The sequence below is a fragment of the Phascolarctos cinereus genome, unplaced genomic scaffold, assembly GCF_003287225.1.
Source record: "Phascolarctos cinereus isolate Bilbo 61053 unplaced genomic scaffold, phaCin_HiC Scaffold_4;HRSCAF=312, whole genome shotgun sequence".
Lineage (NCBI taxonomy): Eukaryota > Metazoa > Chordata > Mammalia > Diprotodontia > Phascolarctidae > Phascolarctos > Phascolarctos cinereus.
This window is the reverse complement of record NW_027555847.1, coordinates 242,446,645-242,462,358: the sequence shown is the minus strand read 5'-3', so window position 1 is coordinate 242,462,358 and position 15,714 is coordinate 242,446,645. Positions and strand designations below refer to the sequence as shown.

Genomic DNA, 15,714 nt, shown 5'->3' with positions numbered 1-15,714 from the left:
CATTGAGAATAGGGATTATAATTTAATTGTTTGTGCTTCCCAGTGCCTAGCTCAGTGCCTGCCCTAAAGGAGACACATAATAATAAGTAATTACCAGTTGATTAATTAAACTGGTCTTACTGAGTAAACTGTGTTGTCTCCACGAGCACGTAATTGTCCCTATGAAATGAGGCTTTTGACAGATTTTTTTAAAGTCCTGAAAACATCAAAAGTTTTTGTTTGAATAAACAATGAATCATTGCTTCACAAATGTCAGAAATTTTTATTGTTACAGTTTTTTTTTTAACTATGAGGTCTATGATTTTATTGGTATAGGAAACTCCTCATTAGGAAAATGGCCTCTATAGAGGCCGATTGGGACCTGCTTGCAACTTACGGTGTCAGAGAGTTGCCAGGGCAGGCACTGAGATGTTAAATGACTTACCTGGTATGTGTAAGAGATGGGACTAGAATCTAGGTCTTCCTGAGTCTGAGGACAGCTGTCTTCTTCTTTTTCTTTTTCTTTTTCTTTTTTTTTGCTTTTTGATGAGGCAGTCAGGGTTAAGTGACTTGCCCAGGATTACACAGCTAGTAAGTATCAAGTGTCTGAGGCTGGATTTGAACTCAGGTCCTCCTGATTCTAACACCGGAGTTCTAGCCACTTAGCTGCTTCCAGGATGGCTATCTTTCCACTCTGCCAAGGCCACCTCTCAGAGGTCTCTCCATTTGCTAGATAGATAGTCTTTTCCTTGCTTCCAGGATGGCTATCTTTCCACTCTGCCAAGGCCACCTCTCAGAGGTCTCTCCATTTGCTAGATAGATAGTCTTTTCCTTGCAGGTGTCAGTTGTTTCACATCAATAAATTAAAATAAATTTGGCCAAAGGTTTCAGTATGGAGTTATTATTTACCACTTGTGAGCTAGTTCTCATACTGTTCTTCACAGTACTCAACCATGTTCTCATGTTCTTCTTGGACTTCATTTAGTCCAGTTCTGTCGTTTTATAAATCAGGAAACTGAGGCCCTGAAAAGTTAAATAAGATTGTAACTTGTGGTAACCCAAGGGTAGTAAATAATGGGGTTGAGATTCAAACCCAGTTTTTCTGATTCAGAATCTAGTCCTCTCTTATATATCATACATCATTCCCTTGTCACTTTTCAGATGAGTAAGAGTTATCAGACCCTCCAGGAAACTAACCTTAGATCCCTGGCAGTGGTCCCTGGTAATGGTCCCTGGTAAAATTGTGAAATTGACAAAGTTAAGTGCCGTCTTCACTGTCTTGATACTAGTGCTATCTTTTTCTTAAATTTACCCCCCTTATATTTAGGCACCTAGTGCTTCATGTGGCCTAGAACTTTGTGCTGCAGAGACCTTGTGTTCCCTTTCCATCTCCATTTCTGTCTTGTGTACCATTCTGTTAAGACTTCATCAAGCTCTGCTCTTTGTGAATCCAATAAACTAATGTTCTATTAACTATTAATGACTGACAAACACTTAATGTAATACCCTTCTCAGGTGAGGTATTTGCATTTTAATAGGGACCTCGTGGAAGCAATATAGTAACTCAGAGAAATGGCTCCAGTCTTAATTTGAGACACTTTGGCAGAACTGCAGAAGAAATATTTTCAGATAGAAAGTCTTTTCCCCATCCTTTAAAACACATCACAAGGTTTTGAACTTTGGGTTCGATTTACTCATTTTCCTGTAGTGTTTTTTTCCTATACATTGATGGAATTACAGCTATGAATGGCAAGTTAGCAACAGGTAGGTCTGAAGAGTGGGTGATTATCTCATTTGTCCCTTTGTTCCTCTTGGAGTGAAAGTTTTTGTTCCTTTATATTCTTTGGTTTGATTCTACTTGTGATTGTGTTTCTAGGTATTTAAAGGTGGTGTAGTAATTGCATCTCCAAACAAAAATAAATATGAGTTTCTGTAGTTGAAATACATTTGTCCTAAACTTTTACTTCTGAATTTTATTTTTGTAAAGTTTATAAGCTTTATATAAATGCATGACCTTTATGTAAAGAGGCAAAGAATGAGCAATTAGGCAATACTGATAATCTGCTTAATTGTTTGAACACAAGCTCTTGCTTAATTAGTAAGAATCTTAAGAAAGCAGTAAAAATATATAGGGGAAAAAAAGAGGTAAAAAGCAAATGTTGCTTGTCTCCCTTCATCTTGAGGGGAAAAAATTGTATTTCACTGCCTGGAAAAGCATAAATTTACTCCTGCTTCAAAGTTAACAAGACACTTCAGTTCTTGACTCTGGTCATTTTCTCTGACTGCCCCCCATTCCTGGGGCTCCAGATAGGAGGAGACTTATTTTGCTCTGACAACTGACCTCCTTGGCTTCCTTTAACTCCCAGTTAAAATCCTGCCTTCTACAGTAAGCCTTCCTCAACTCCTGTTAATTCCAGTACCTTCCCTCTGTAATTATTTCCTATTTATCCCATGTATAACTTGCTTTGTATATATTTATTTGCCATGATATCTCCCCCATTAAATTATAAGCTCCTTGAGGACAGGAGACTGTCTTTTGCCTTTCTTAATAAATGTTTATTGATTTATTGAGAGGACAGGAACAGTCTTGGAAGCTACATATAATTTGATAGTGATATGAATGATTGTTTCTTAATTGAGGTAGTGCAGTACTGCTATTAGCAAATTTGTAAATGATAAAATCTACCAAAGCCATAAAGGAAAACCTTGCAAGGAAAAAAGCAGATCCATTTTGAGTCTTGAAGATTTTTCTTTAACGCATCCAGATGATTTAGCATTCAGAGAATATAGCTCCTGCTGCTTCTGAGATTATGTAGTAAGTGAGCACCTAATAATAGCAAATGACTTTGGAAATTCATTACATTTTGTGGTGCTACTTCTGAGATGTGTAAATTTTACATTTTCAGGATTTAGCCCTGACGACAGTTAAAAATACAGTTTCTGGAGCCAAGAGGAATAAGGATGATAACAGATCTCTTCATTTTTTTTTCCTGCACTGTATAAAATAAGAGAAGGGAAAGACAACTCCACGTTATTCCACTAACCATTTCTTAAGCTCTCTGATCCAATTCCTCTTGTTATACCTCACTATGTCTTAGGAGTTTCTTTGGGTTCATGTATTCATTCTTTTTGTTCCAGAGCCCCATGGGTCTATTTTTAAACATTAATTTTTTTAAGGTGCTGAAGAGAAGAAATATTTTCCAACCAATTTTAATTTACCTTTACATTTAGAAAGTATTAGGAAATCTCGATAGACATGTATCCTTAGGTTATAATGAAGTAGATGTGGGTTGAATGGTTTCCAAGTTTATAATTTCATTCACTCTGTGTAAAGCAAATTTTCCTCAAAAATTACTTCCTTTCTCAGTTGGATAGAATGTATTTGTTAGAATTTGTTTGGCCTGTTTCCTTTCATAGGCATCTAAGTGACAGAACTTGATTGGGACTTCAAGTTCGAAGTCCTATCTGCCAGCATCTGATAATGAGACCTCACAGACCTCACAGTGTGTTCAGCATTGTGTTAGCATGGGGAAGGGGGAAAACATAAAAGAAGTAGAAAAGATGTCACTGTCCTGGAAGAGTTAACAATTTTATTGAGGGATTGGTTCCCTTTTTGGCAAGAAGGAATTAGTTTGCTTTTTTTCTTTTTAAAAAAGTTTTCCTTTTTATTTTTATTAACTTGACAAGACATAACAAACAACCTTTCAGTATACAAAGAACAGAAAAAAGAGCTGTGTATGAAATCAAATCTCTACTTTTGTACATCTTAGGTTTAAAAAAAAATAGGTTTAAAATTTAACATGGTTTCAGCACTGTCCTAGTTGTCTGTATCCCTTTCTGAATAGCCTTCTGCTGTTTTCTGTGTATTTTTATTGTTCATTGATGCTTTTTTCTTCATTTTCTTGCTTTTTAAAATCACTATCCTACCGTCCAACACTCCTTTCAAAAAAAATAAAAATAAAATCAAGCTCTTTATTATAAAATAGACAAGTATACTCAAGCAAAACAAATATACAAATTGATCATATCAAAAAATTTACGCGTCATTCTCTACTTCTAATCTATCAACTCTCTTCCAAGAGATGGGGAACGTTTCTTCATAATCAGTCTTCTAAAGCCATGATTGTCATTGCAATGATCAAATTCTTAATTATTTCAATATTATTCTCCTTTGTAGTCATTGTATAAATTATTCTCCTGGTTGAGCTTACATCACTCTATGTAGGTAAATATAAGTTCTGCTAGGTTTCTCTGAATCGGTCCTTTTAATCATGTCTTATGGTGCAGTAATATTCTGTTATAAATAAAAGAATAATCTGATTAGCCTTTCCCCAGTTAATGGATACCCGCTTGTTTTCTGTTCTTTGATTCACTAAAGTGTGCTGCTATAAGTATTTTTTGTATATATAGATCCTTTCCATCTTTCTTTGGTCTTTTTGGGACATAAGCATAATAGTGCTCTTATTAGTTCAAAGGGTATGCAGTTGATTGACTTTTGGAGTTTGGTTCCAAATTTCTATCCACAGAGGTCGCACCAATTTATAGCTCAACTAATAGTTTGTTAGTGTGCCTGATCACTCAGAACCCCTTCAGTAATTGTAATTTTCCTTTTTTTGTTATTTTTTTTTTGCCAATTTCATGCTTGTGAGGTGGAAACTCAGAGTTGTTTATTTTCATTTCTCTTATTATTAATGATTTGGTACTTTTTTTCATATAGTTGTTGATAGCCTGTAATTCTTCTTTTGAGAACTGTTTGTTCATATCCTTTGTTGTAGAATGACTCTTGTTCTCATATGTTTATAAGATTTTTCACTGTGTTCCTCCCCTTTGTCATATCAGAGAGCCATCCATTTCAACCAATAATTTAAAAATAAAGAAAAAAAAAGAAGAGGAAAACAAAATCAGAAAACTGATTAACCAAAAAAAAAATGACATATGTAATATTCTACACCCATGTACTCCCCAGTTCTGCAGAGGAGTAAGGATCTCTACTTTGAGTCCAAACTTGTTCTTTATAATTTTACAACATTCATTTTTTATTATTTTTCTTTCCATTTACATTGTTTTTATTGTGTGTTGTTTTCTTGGCTCTGTTATTTCACTTTGATCAGATCATGTAAATCTTTGCATGTTTTTGTGGAACATCCTACATCGTTTCTTACAGCATAGTACTATTCCATTAATTTCATATACTACAATTTGTTTAGCAATTTCCCAATAGTTGGACGTCTGTTTTCTTTTCTAGTTCTTTGATACCACAAAAAGTACCGCTATAAATACTTTGATGTACATTAAGCCTTTCTTTTTCTCATTGACTTCCTTGGGGTATATACCTAGTAGTGGAATCTCTGGGTCAGAGAGTATAGACCTTTTAGTCACTTTATTTGTATATTTCCATAATTTCCAGAATGATTGTATGGTTCATAGCTAAGCCAGCAGGGCATTAGTGTGCCTGTCTTTCCACAATCTCTCCAATAGGGGCTATTCCCATCTTTTGTTATCTTTGTCAGTTTGCTGGGTATGAGGTAAAAACCTTAGGTCTATTTTAATTTGTATTTCTTTTATTAGTTGTTTAGAGCTTTTTATATGATTTGTTAATAGTTTGCAGTTCTTTTATCCTTTGTAATTGCCTCTGTTTCATGCTTGGTTAAGAATGTCTCTCCTATCTATAGATGTGAAAGGTGTATGATCTGCCTTCTCACTTTTTTATGGTGTGACCTTTAATATTCAGACCACATATCCATCTTGAATTTATTATAGAAGTTGTTATTTCATTTCTTCAGTTTCTTCTGCCTGTTAACTTTATTCTAATATTCCTTATGGTCTTATGAAGTCATTGAGTTGTTTCTTCTGTCCTTTTAGGGAGTCTACTACTTGGGTAATGTTTTTTAACTTCTGTTTTAATTTATTCTCATTTCAGTTTTTTTTCCCCTTGAATTGTAAATTTATATAATTCTTTTTTTTTAAATGTTTTTATTTCTCCCAGCTACTCTTGTGGCCAATCCATTTTTTTTTCTCTGAAGCACTGCCTGTGGTTGCTTTGGGGTACTCTTTCTGGTTTGTGTTTTAGGCTTTTCTCTGCCCAAAGTATTTCTTCATTGTATTTGGTGTTTGTTTTTTTCTTTTTACTCATATTTTCATCTGCAATTTGTCTGCAGTTTTTTGCTTGGGCCCAATCTTTCTGGAGAGACTGGATAAGTCTTGTTTTTGTTCACTTTCATTTTTAGTCTGAATACTTCTGGTTTCTAGATGGGGTGACCCCTGTTAGGCCCCACCTTCTTCTTCAATCCTTGACTTCTATCTCAACATCCTGATGGTTCACTGCTTGTTATAGCTTTGGCCATCTCTGTCTCCTTCTGCTTGCGTGATCCTTAATTAGCAGTTTGTTGCATGGCCCTAACAGACTCCAGTGTAATCTGTTAGGTTATATTCCTGTTCTCAAACCTCCAGTACAGCACCCCATGACTACTCCTTAAGGTGTGCTGGGTTGGCCCTTCCCCTGTTGTCAGGGGAATGTACAGCCATGCCCTGTCTCTCTCTGTACAGTGACTAATGAGCATGTGGTTTTTTCTTGGGCTTCTGTTCTGACAGACTAGACCCACTTCTATTATTGGAGTACCTGCTGGCTTACCATTGCTCTGTACAGAACATCGTTTGCCCCTCCTCTGAGTACTTCTGGCTGTAATTTTGTGTAGTTCTGGATTTGATAAAAGAGCTTCCTTCTGTTTATTTTTGGTTTCCTTTATTATTGGCCTGTCTTGGGCTAGTTTCAGATAATTGCTGAAGGTTACATGAAAGAATTGGGCTTCTCTATAGCCTTGAACGATTTCTTTAGACATTCCCCCTCCCCAAGTTGATTCCTCTTTGTTCTGCCCAAATATCACACAGATTAGACTAATAACTTTTACCTTGGGCTATTTTAAAACCTCTTGACCTTCTCGTCCTCTGGACTTTCTCTGCTACTTTTATTCTGTCTGCTCTTTTCCAAATTAACTTACTTCCTTCTTTACTTATTCTCCCCTTCAGAACTTCCAGAGTGCTAAAAATTATGCTTTCCCTAGCATTGTAGGATTTAGAGGAGGAAGTAACCAAATATAGCTAACTCCTTAAAGGGGCTATGTCCTTTTCCTTATATGAAATTTTAAACAGTCAAACAAAACAAACCAATATAATTATTTAAACAAGGACACACAGTGATTGCCTCACATATAAAATGTCATGTTGAAGTACATTTTTTTTCTTTCTATATTGGAAATATGAGTGACGAAATATTTGACCTTTCCCCCAGTGAATTTTCTGAATGTAGAATTGGAAGAAAAAATGAGCAGAAAATATGGCTTTGACTTTCTGAAATCTAGAAGAATTATTGAGTTGATGAAGGTGAAATCTTCATCCTTATTATTCATTGGAGGGGGAAAAATGTGATGGTTGACTTCAGTCTAATATAACCAATCTAATGAACTGTTTTGTCCCCCCCCAATTTTTTTGAAAACCACTGATAACTTAAAGAAACAGGGTCATCATAATAGAAGTAGTTATGGAAAAGGTTGCTAATGTGGTAATTTAAGAAAACATATTTACTTTTATGTGTAGAAAGTCTGTGCAGTGAAATAACAATAACAACAACAACAACAATAATAATAATCATAATAGCAATGCAAAAAACTGTGGCAGTTAAATAGAATATTCTTGGGGGCAACTAGGTGGCTCAGTGGATAGAGCTCCGGCCTTGGAGTGAAGAGGATCTGAGTTCAAATATGACCTCAGACATATAACACTTACTAGCTGTGTGACTTTGGGCACTTAACCCCATTGCCTAACAAAAAAACCAAAGAGAAAGAAAATATCAATTAAAAAAAATACAATATTCTCAGACATGAAATAAAAATATGATTGTGGCAAGAGCACTAGTTTTGATGTTAGAAAAATTAGGCTTGAATCCAGGCTTTGTTACTAATTGTGTGGCCTTAAACAAAGTCACTTCACTTTTCTGGGTAGGCATATTTTTCCTCATCTGTAGATGAAGGAATTGTACTAGTATCTAAAGTCATTCCCTAGGGGCAGCTAGGAAAATTATGTTAATTTAAAAAAATTAATTGATCATGCTACTCCTTTGATTAAACATCTTGAATGGTATTAAACAGAATAGTCTAGACTCCTACATTTAAGACCTTTGCAGTTGATCCCAGCTCTTGTTTTACACAAACTCTCTACTCTGGCCTAGTTATCTTGCATACCTTTCTCTCCTTCTTCCCCTCCCCCAAAGCTCATGTTTTTCTATCTTTATACTTTCAGACATGATGGGCCACTACCTGGAATTCCTTCCCTATTATATAAATCTCCCTCTGTTTTCTTGACTCAGCTCAAGCCCTGATTCCTAAGTAGAGCCCTCTTTGACTATTCCAACCTGAAGTGATCCTTAATATCTGATTTTTTCCCACAGTTCATTGGTCTTTTATCATTATTCCTTGGGAAGAGGGCTAGAACCAATCTTACACTCCCCTATAGCACCCAAATCAGTGCTTTATATGTAGTATATATGTTCATTATATTTAAAAGACCTGAAAAGGAAAACAAAAATTATCATGAGTAGTAATGGTAGTAACTTATAGAAATCACCTTAGTCAAAAAGCCTGTTAAAATGAGAAAAAATCCTAAAGAACCAAAAGATGTTTTGTTGTAAGTTGTAGAGAAGTTCAGTTATTTTTCCTCCACTTCATAGGAAAGAGAAGCCAATAATAGATGTGACCAGGAGAGCTAGAAATGCTGAATTAGCTACTTTATTTCAATGTTCACTCCCTCTCCCCCCCAAAAAAGCTGGTAGTTATGGAAAGCCGAATGGAGTAATTAATGAGGAAGAAAATAAGTTTTGAGACAGAACTAAGAAATAACAAGTTAATATACAGGTAAAGTGCTTAAATTACCTGTTTTCCATGAATTTCAGTTTTAAAAACCAAAATTGTGGTTCTCCCTTAGTTACTCCCAGTTTTTGACTAACCAAACAGTGATTTTAAATCAGAAGAATGTATTTTCAGCTTGTTTTTGCCTCATAGAAACCCTAAATTTCTTCGAAGGTCTGGCCAAGGGCCAATTCTTACAATAAGGGGCCTCTTCTGATTTCTCCTCCCTCATCTTCTACCCCAAGCTGCTAGTGCTGTTCTCCAGGGAACTACTCTGCGTATATTTTGTACTTAATTTTCTAAGTGCATGTTATTTTCCCCAGTATAATGTGAGATCCCTAGGAGCAGGGACTGTTCTGTTTTTGCCCTTGTATCTCAGTACCTAGCAGATGATAGACACTAGTACTTATTGAAATGTGTTGAAAGGAAATAGATGTCCCAGTGGCTAGAACCCTTTGTTTTGGAGTCAGGAAGACCTGACTTCAAATCCTGCTTCAAGCACATACTAGTTGTATGACCCTGGGCAAGTCCCTAACCTCTCTCAGCCTTAGTTTCCTCTTTTGTAAAAATGAGGGATTTGGACTCAGTAGCCTCTAAGGGCCTTTTTGGCTCTAAATCTATGATCAGTCCTGAGACTTGTCTCATCATATTGTCCAGCTGATGTTCTATCCCACCCCTAATCTATGTATTCTTTTTGACCCTGACATACTGAAGTAAGTACTTTTTGGAATGTGAAAAGAGAACTAGATGCAGCTTACATTTATATAAAGGCATAGGGTTTTTAAAGTGTTTTACATATATTATCAAATTAATTCTTATGAAAACTCTGTGAGGTAGTTAGTACAAGTATTGTTCCTTTTTACAACTGGGGAAACTGAGGTTAAGAGAAGGCATCTAATTTACCCAGAGTCACATGATTACTAGGTGGCAAAGAATTCAAGGGCTGTAAGTCCAGTTTTTTTTTTTCAATGTAGGTAAAGAGAAAGTATAGTCTTAATAACAACAAAGAAAGAGAAAGTGAAAGAAGGAATTGTAAATAAGGGATGGTGAACTCTTACGCTTTCAGTTTCTTTATTTCTCAGGACCAATTAGCACACAATTTCTCCTAGAATAAGAAAATCAGTGTTTATAAAGAGAATCTTGCTATTTATCTCTGTAAATCTTTATTGAAGGATTGATTTACAGTATTGTTATTAAACAAGTTCATATGAATTTTATGTCTTCTTCAAATCACCACAAACATTTAAAATAGGTCGGATTGATGAATATCTATTTGAGTTTCTCCTTGAAAGCTAAGTCATGTACCTAGACTAGATGTAGTTCTTGCTGCTTTCCCGTCTTTTAAAAAACTATTTCTTTGGTTCACCCAAACTCGTCAGTGCTATAACAAGCATTTAATTTATATTTAATTTGCATATTAAAAATTTTAACATAAAAACTTTGTTTTAGGATTATGATATATTTCTTAAAACATTTAGCTGTGGTTTCTGCTCTATTTTGGTCTTATTTGAAGTGCCCATTTCTTTTAAGAAAATATAAACTACTAGTTCGTTTTTATATTTCTTTTTCCACAGGCTGTTTTATATCGGCTCAGCGGAGATTGGAATCCTTTACATATTGATCCTAGCTTTGCTAGTTTTGGAGGTAAGTCTCCATTTAATTTTACTTATGAAAAACACTAATTCAGAAAAAAAAATGGCATATTTGAAAGTTACTTGTGATTGAAAGTTTGAGTCATTTTTTAAAGATGAGCCTGTCTGATCTATACTTATACAAAAGATATGGAAAACATTTTTTGTTAAGTGAAAAATGATAGTAGATATTTTTCAAGTGAAAGCCTTATAGAAGAAATAGATAACATGTTGTCATTTGGGACATGTATTGTGCTCCATTATTCACAGACAATGCCCTAACATATAGAAAATGCTAATAAATATTTGTTCAGTTTGATTTTAGTGCCTAAGATATATGCAAGGCTGTAGGGGAAGTTTTAGGGATAGAAATGATGAGCCTCGTTGAAGAACCTAGGCGGTCTGGTCTGGATCCCTCCTTCAAACCTTTCCATAGCTTACAAGCTAGTGGCCTACACAGTATTTGAATACTTGAGATTGCCTCTATCCCATCCATGCTAATGTATCACAGTTGGAGTTCAGCAGTGGACCAAGACCCCAATCCCCTGTTTTTCATTTGCTCTGTGTCTAATCACCTGCAGAAATAGTCATGCCTTGAAGAAAACAGGCATAATAATAATTTCTGAATATTTCTGGTTGAGTCTGATTTGTGTGTTTATCTGCTACATGCTACAGAGTTGAAGCAATTTGTTTAATCATGCATTTTAGTAACAATTTTTCACTTGACTGGTTATGGGAAGGTCTTCTGTAATACAAGCATATTTAATGAGAACCATTTCCTGTTTCAGTTCCATTTCACCTTTAGTCTCAAGTTGAATGCTCTGTTGACTAGTATTTTTATTCTGCTGATATCCTTGTGATGTCAGGAGAAAGTCAGGAATATCCTTAGCCTATGGAATGGACCCCCAAAGACAAGAATAGTACAGGTTTGAAGGCATGCATGTCTTGTGATCGGCATCATTGGAGAGAATATTCCCATCAGCAAGATCATGGATCCATTGGAGTTTTGGACTGCCCTGGAAGTACTGCTCACACCCTTTTCCTATGGAAATTTTACCCCGGGCTTGAAAAGCTTACCTCACAAAGATAAGTTTAGGGTTTTTTTAAAATTATTTTTATATTAACTTCATTTTTATTTATTTAATTTTTTTTAGGCAGTTGGGGTTAAATGACTTGCCCAGGGTCACACAGCTAGTAAGTGTCAAGTGTTTGGTCTGAGGCTGGATTTGAACCCAGGTCCTCCTGACTTTAGGGCCAGTGCTCTATCCGCTGTGCTGCCTAGCTGCCATAAGTTTAGGTTTTAAAAGGTTTTTTAAAACAAACAAAAAAAGTAAAACAAAACAAAATTCAGGAAACGTTAATATATGTGAAACATAGATTGTGTGCTTATGCTTAAAATTAATGAGTGTCCATTTTAAAATAAGATTTCTTTTTTCACAGGCTTTGATAAACCCATATTACATGGCCTCTGTACTTTTGGATTTTCAGCTAGGCATGTTTTACAGCAGTTTGGAAATAACGACGTGTCTAGATTCAAAGCGATTAAGGTACACTTTTGGTAGTTCCTTTTAAGCTCCTTGTTCGTATAATTATTTGAATATTACTTCATTTGATCATTATTTTTAGAGTAGAAAAGGAGCTACAGTTACTTTACTCCAAAAATTTAGTCATTGTATAATAATTTGCACACTTCTGATTTTACATTTGATGATCAGCATTTTAATTTTTGTACTCGATAAAGTTCCGTATATAAGATATCAATTGACAGTGATTTTATTTACAAAATTAAGAATTCAGTAATAATTTCTCAAATAAATTGACATGATTTTGTGAATGTAATGAAATGACATTAAAGAAGAGGCATTGTCATCTGCTTTGCTATACCCTAAATGCCATAAGACCTTTTTATCTGATTTATAGCTGAAACTTTTTGTATGTGTTGTCTCCCTCATTAGAACGTGAGCTTGTTGAGAGCAGGTATTGCTTTACTTTTCTCTTTGTGTCCCCAGTGCTTATTAGCACAGTGCTCTGTACATGGTAAGGACTTAGTAAATGCTTCGTTCATTCATTTTCTATGAGGAGTAATGAAAATTTATATTTTAAAGAGACACTTGAAAGAGGTGTTTTGTTTTGTTTTTCAGGCCCGTTTTGCAAAACCAGTATATCCAGGACAGACTCTATCAACAGAAATGTGGAAAGAAGGAAGTAGAATTCACTTTCAGACCAAGGTAAGCACAATGGTATTACAGCTATCCCTTCCACATTGCAGGGGTTAGGCGTGTGATACCACCATGATCTGGAAAATCCACGCAAAATTTTTTGGCCCTCCCTTTGTACCAGGACATTTATAGTGCCTTATTGTAAAATTCAGGTTGATATTATATAATAGTAATGCATGTATTTTGTGCATTTGTGAGTTTCTAAACTTTTTCTATGTTGTCTGTGCTGGCTTTCATGTGTCATTTGTGACTTCTGCAAAACTCCCCCAAAATTCCTATTTAATTTCTTATGCCGACCCACAATATATCAAAACCATGATGGAGAAAGTCACAAAGTGGAAGATGTATCAGTAGATTTAATAAAAACCAAACTGCATAATAATCTTTTTAAAAATTTAATTTCAGTAGTTTTTCCTGGTATAGTCATCACATTTAGTGTTGTTATTCTGTTGTAAGAGTCATTTGGTTAATACAATGATTTTTTTAAATGTGAGTGCTAAAATTAAGTAGTACATATAGTATTAATCATTTAAAAATGATTATTTTACGTAAATATAACTTTTGAGTTACTAACTTTTTAAGGTGAAAAAGAATACATGATTATGTACTACAGCCTTAATTATCTAGTCTTTGACTTAATTTAGTCTTCCTGGACCAGCACACACAATGGCAGAATAATTTTATAAGCCATTTTAACCTTTACTTTTGGTTAAACCAGTCAACAAAGCCATGTTACTGCTTGCTATCTCCTAGTATTTAACTCTGTAGATGGCTTTGATGGAACAATTCAATAGCAACAGAAATAGTTATCACAATTTTTTTTGGTTATACTTCTTCCTTTAATACCCTTCCACAAAATACTTTCCTTTCTCCCTGGAATGCCTTGTCTTCTTCCCAGACTGTCATACTTCCTGTCCTTGGGGTTCAGCTCTTACTAGCCTCTCTCATGAAACCTATCCCTTGTCTAAGGAGGGACAAACTGAGCCCAATCAGAGATGGAAGAGGTCAAAGTTCTGTGCTACTTAGCAGTGGGACAGGGCCCATGAGTGACTGATGCGCTTACAGCTGAACAAGATAGGGATGCGCAGTGTTAAAAAAATAAAACTCACTCTCTCTCTCTCTCTCTCTCTCTCTCTCTCTCTCTCACATTCTATATGTATGTATGTGTGTGTGTGTGTGTGTGTGTGTGTGTGTGTGTGTATGCGCTCTATACATATATAGGGAGGGTGTGTGTATATGTGTACATACATATGTATGTTGTCATATACAAATATATGTATGTCTGTTTGTGTATATATAGATTTTTCATTAACCAAATCTGCATAGTATTGTTCAAAATTCACATATGTGTATATGCACACAAACATAAGTACATACACATATATACTACACGCATTTGTGCACGTGTGTGTGTGTGTGTGTGTGTGTGTGTGTGTGTGTGTGTGATTTCTCTAAATATACAAAAATTGTCTTCGTTAGTTATTATACTGGCAACATACCATGCTTTAGCCTAAAACATTTATACTTTTTTTGCTATCCTAGATTTTCTTATTTAATGATTTATATAAAATAGGTATCCATATTTAACATATGTGTTGCCTCCCACAGAAATAGGAATTCTCTCATGGGATTTTCCCTGGTTAGATGCTTTGAGTACCAGCCTTGGGGATGCTAGAATTCAACCTCACCTTGGGGGAGAATAGAGCGGTATAATCCCTATTTGATCCTGGGAATGGAGTGTGGAATGGAAAGTATTCTCTCATCCTAAAATTCATCATTTAATCTTTGGAATACAGATGCCCTTACTAGCTACCCAACTAAACAAACAAACAAACAATAAACAAAAAGGAATGTGTCCTTTCTTTTTGCCTTATGGAAAATACTTAATTTTCCTAGGTAGAACTGAGAGTCCAGGGCTAAGCCAAAGGAAAATTATACTACTGAATACTCTAGGGAGGAAAAGAAGCCAAATTATTAAAAGGTTTCTACTGTTCCAGTAGTGCTTAAGACTATCTCTTCCCTTTCAAATGGAGAAACTTAAAAATACTGGGTGGGAATTGAAGGGAGTAGCCATACACTCCCCTCTGTAGGTTAAGAAATAGGGACACCTGGGATAGGAGCTGCCAAAAACTTTGGCAATGAAAAAAAGATGCTTCCTGCTATGAAAGCTTCCTAGGAAAAATTTCTTTGGAAATAGTGTGTTACTAGTAGTAAAATGAAAAGGATTTTCCTATCCTATTGAAGGTAGGCTTCATTCTACTTGATACACAACAGACCCAGGGGGGAGGAACCTGTGGCCTCTAGGCCACATGTAGCCCTTTAGGTCCTCATGTGGCCTCTAGGCTGCAGGTTCCCCACTCCTGGACCAGACTGTCTTTACATTGACACTCTTGGGAAACATTTGGAGTGAGTGTCAGTATTTAGATATCAGTTTTTGTTCTAATGTCAGAAAAGTAATTTACTGAAAGTGTTTTTTGTTCATAGATTGTTCCTTTGCATGTTTATTACTATGGAATATGAAGTAAAACTGGCAAAATATTAAATATTTAATAAATCCATTTTTTCAGCTGCTGTACCTCTAAGTAAAAAAAAAAGAAGAAAGAATGCTTATTTTATTCTAACATTGGCTCTTTATGTATTCTTTAATGTTTAGGAACTTAGCCAGCAAGCTGGTTTTATTCCTATAATTTACAAACATGATGTAATATAACCAACAGCTAAAATGAGTTTGCTGATTTCTTGTCAGAATTAGTAGCATGGATAGTTTCTGGTAAATTGAATGTTATTTTATGAAAGAAAATTCCTTTTATAAATATATTAGTAATTTAACACAAGACATTTGTGTTCATTCAGAGATTTAATTTGCATAATGTATATACTTCATATTTGAAACAGGAAATAGAATACATTAAAAAAATAATGCTAAGGTCTTTATACCCAAATTATTATTATTTACAACCTCTTCCCTGCATTTTTGAAACACGT

The 15,714-nt window shown here is 35.1% G+C and overlaps 1 protein-coding gene across 1 annotated transcript in view; it reads left to right on the top strand.

The window, feature by feature from the left end:
• HSD17B4 (hydroxysteroid 17-beta dehydrogenase 4) overlaps positions 1-15,714 on the top strand; it is a 129,089-nt gene that overhangs the window by 99,879 nt on the left and 13,496 nt on the right. Inside the window, exons 18-20 of the mRNA XM_020979018.2 lie at positions 10,454-10,523; positions 11,951-12,057; positions 12,652-12,738. Coding sequence (XP_020834677.1) covers positions 10,454-10,523; positions 11,951-12,057; positions 12,652-12,738 — 264 coding nt within the window. The remainder of the gene's footprint in view (positions 1-10,453; positions 10,524-11,950; positions 12,058-12,651; positions 12,739-15,714) is intronic.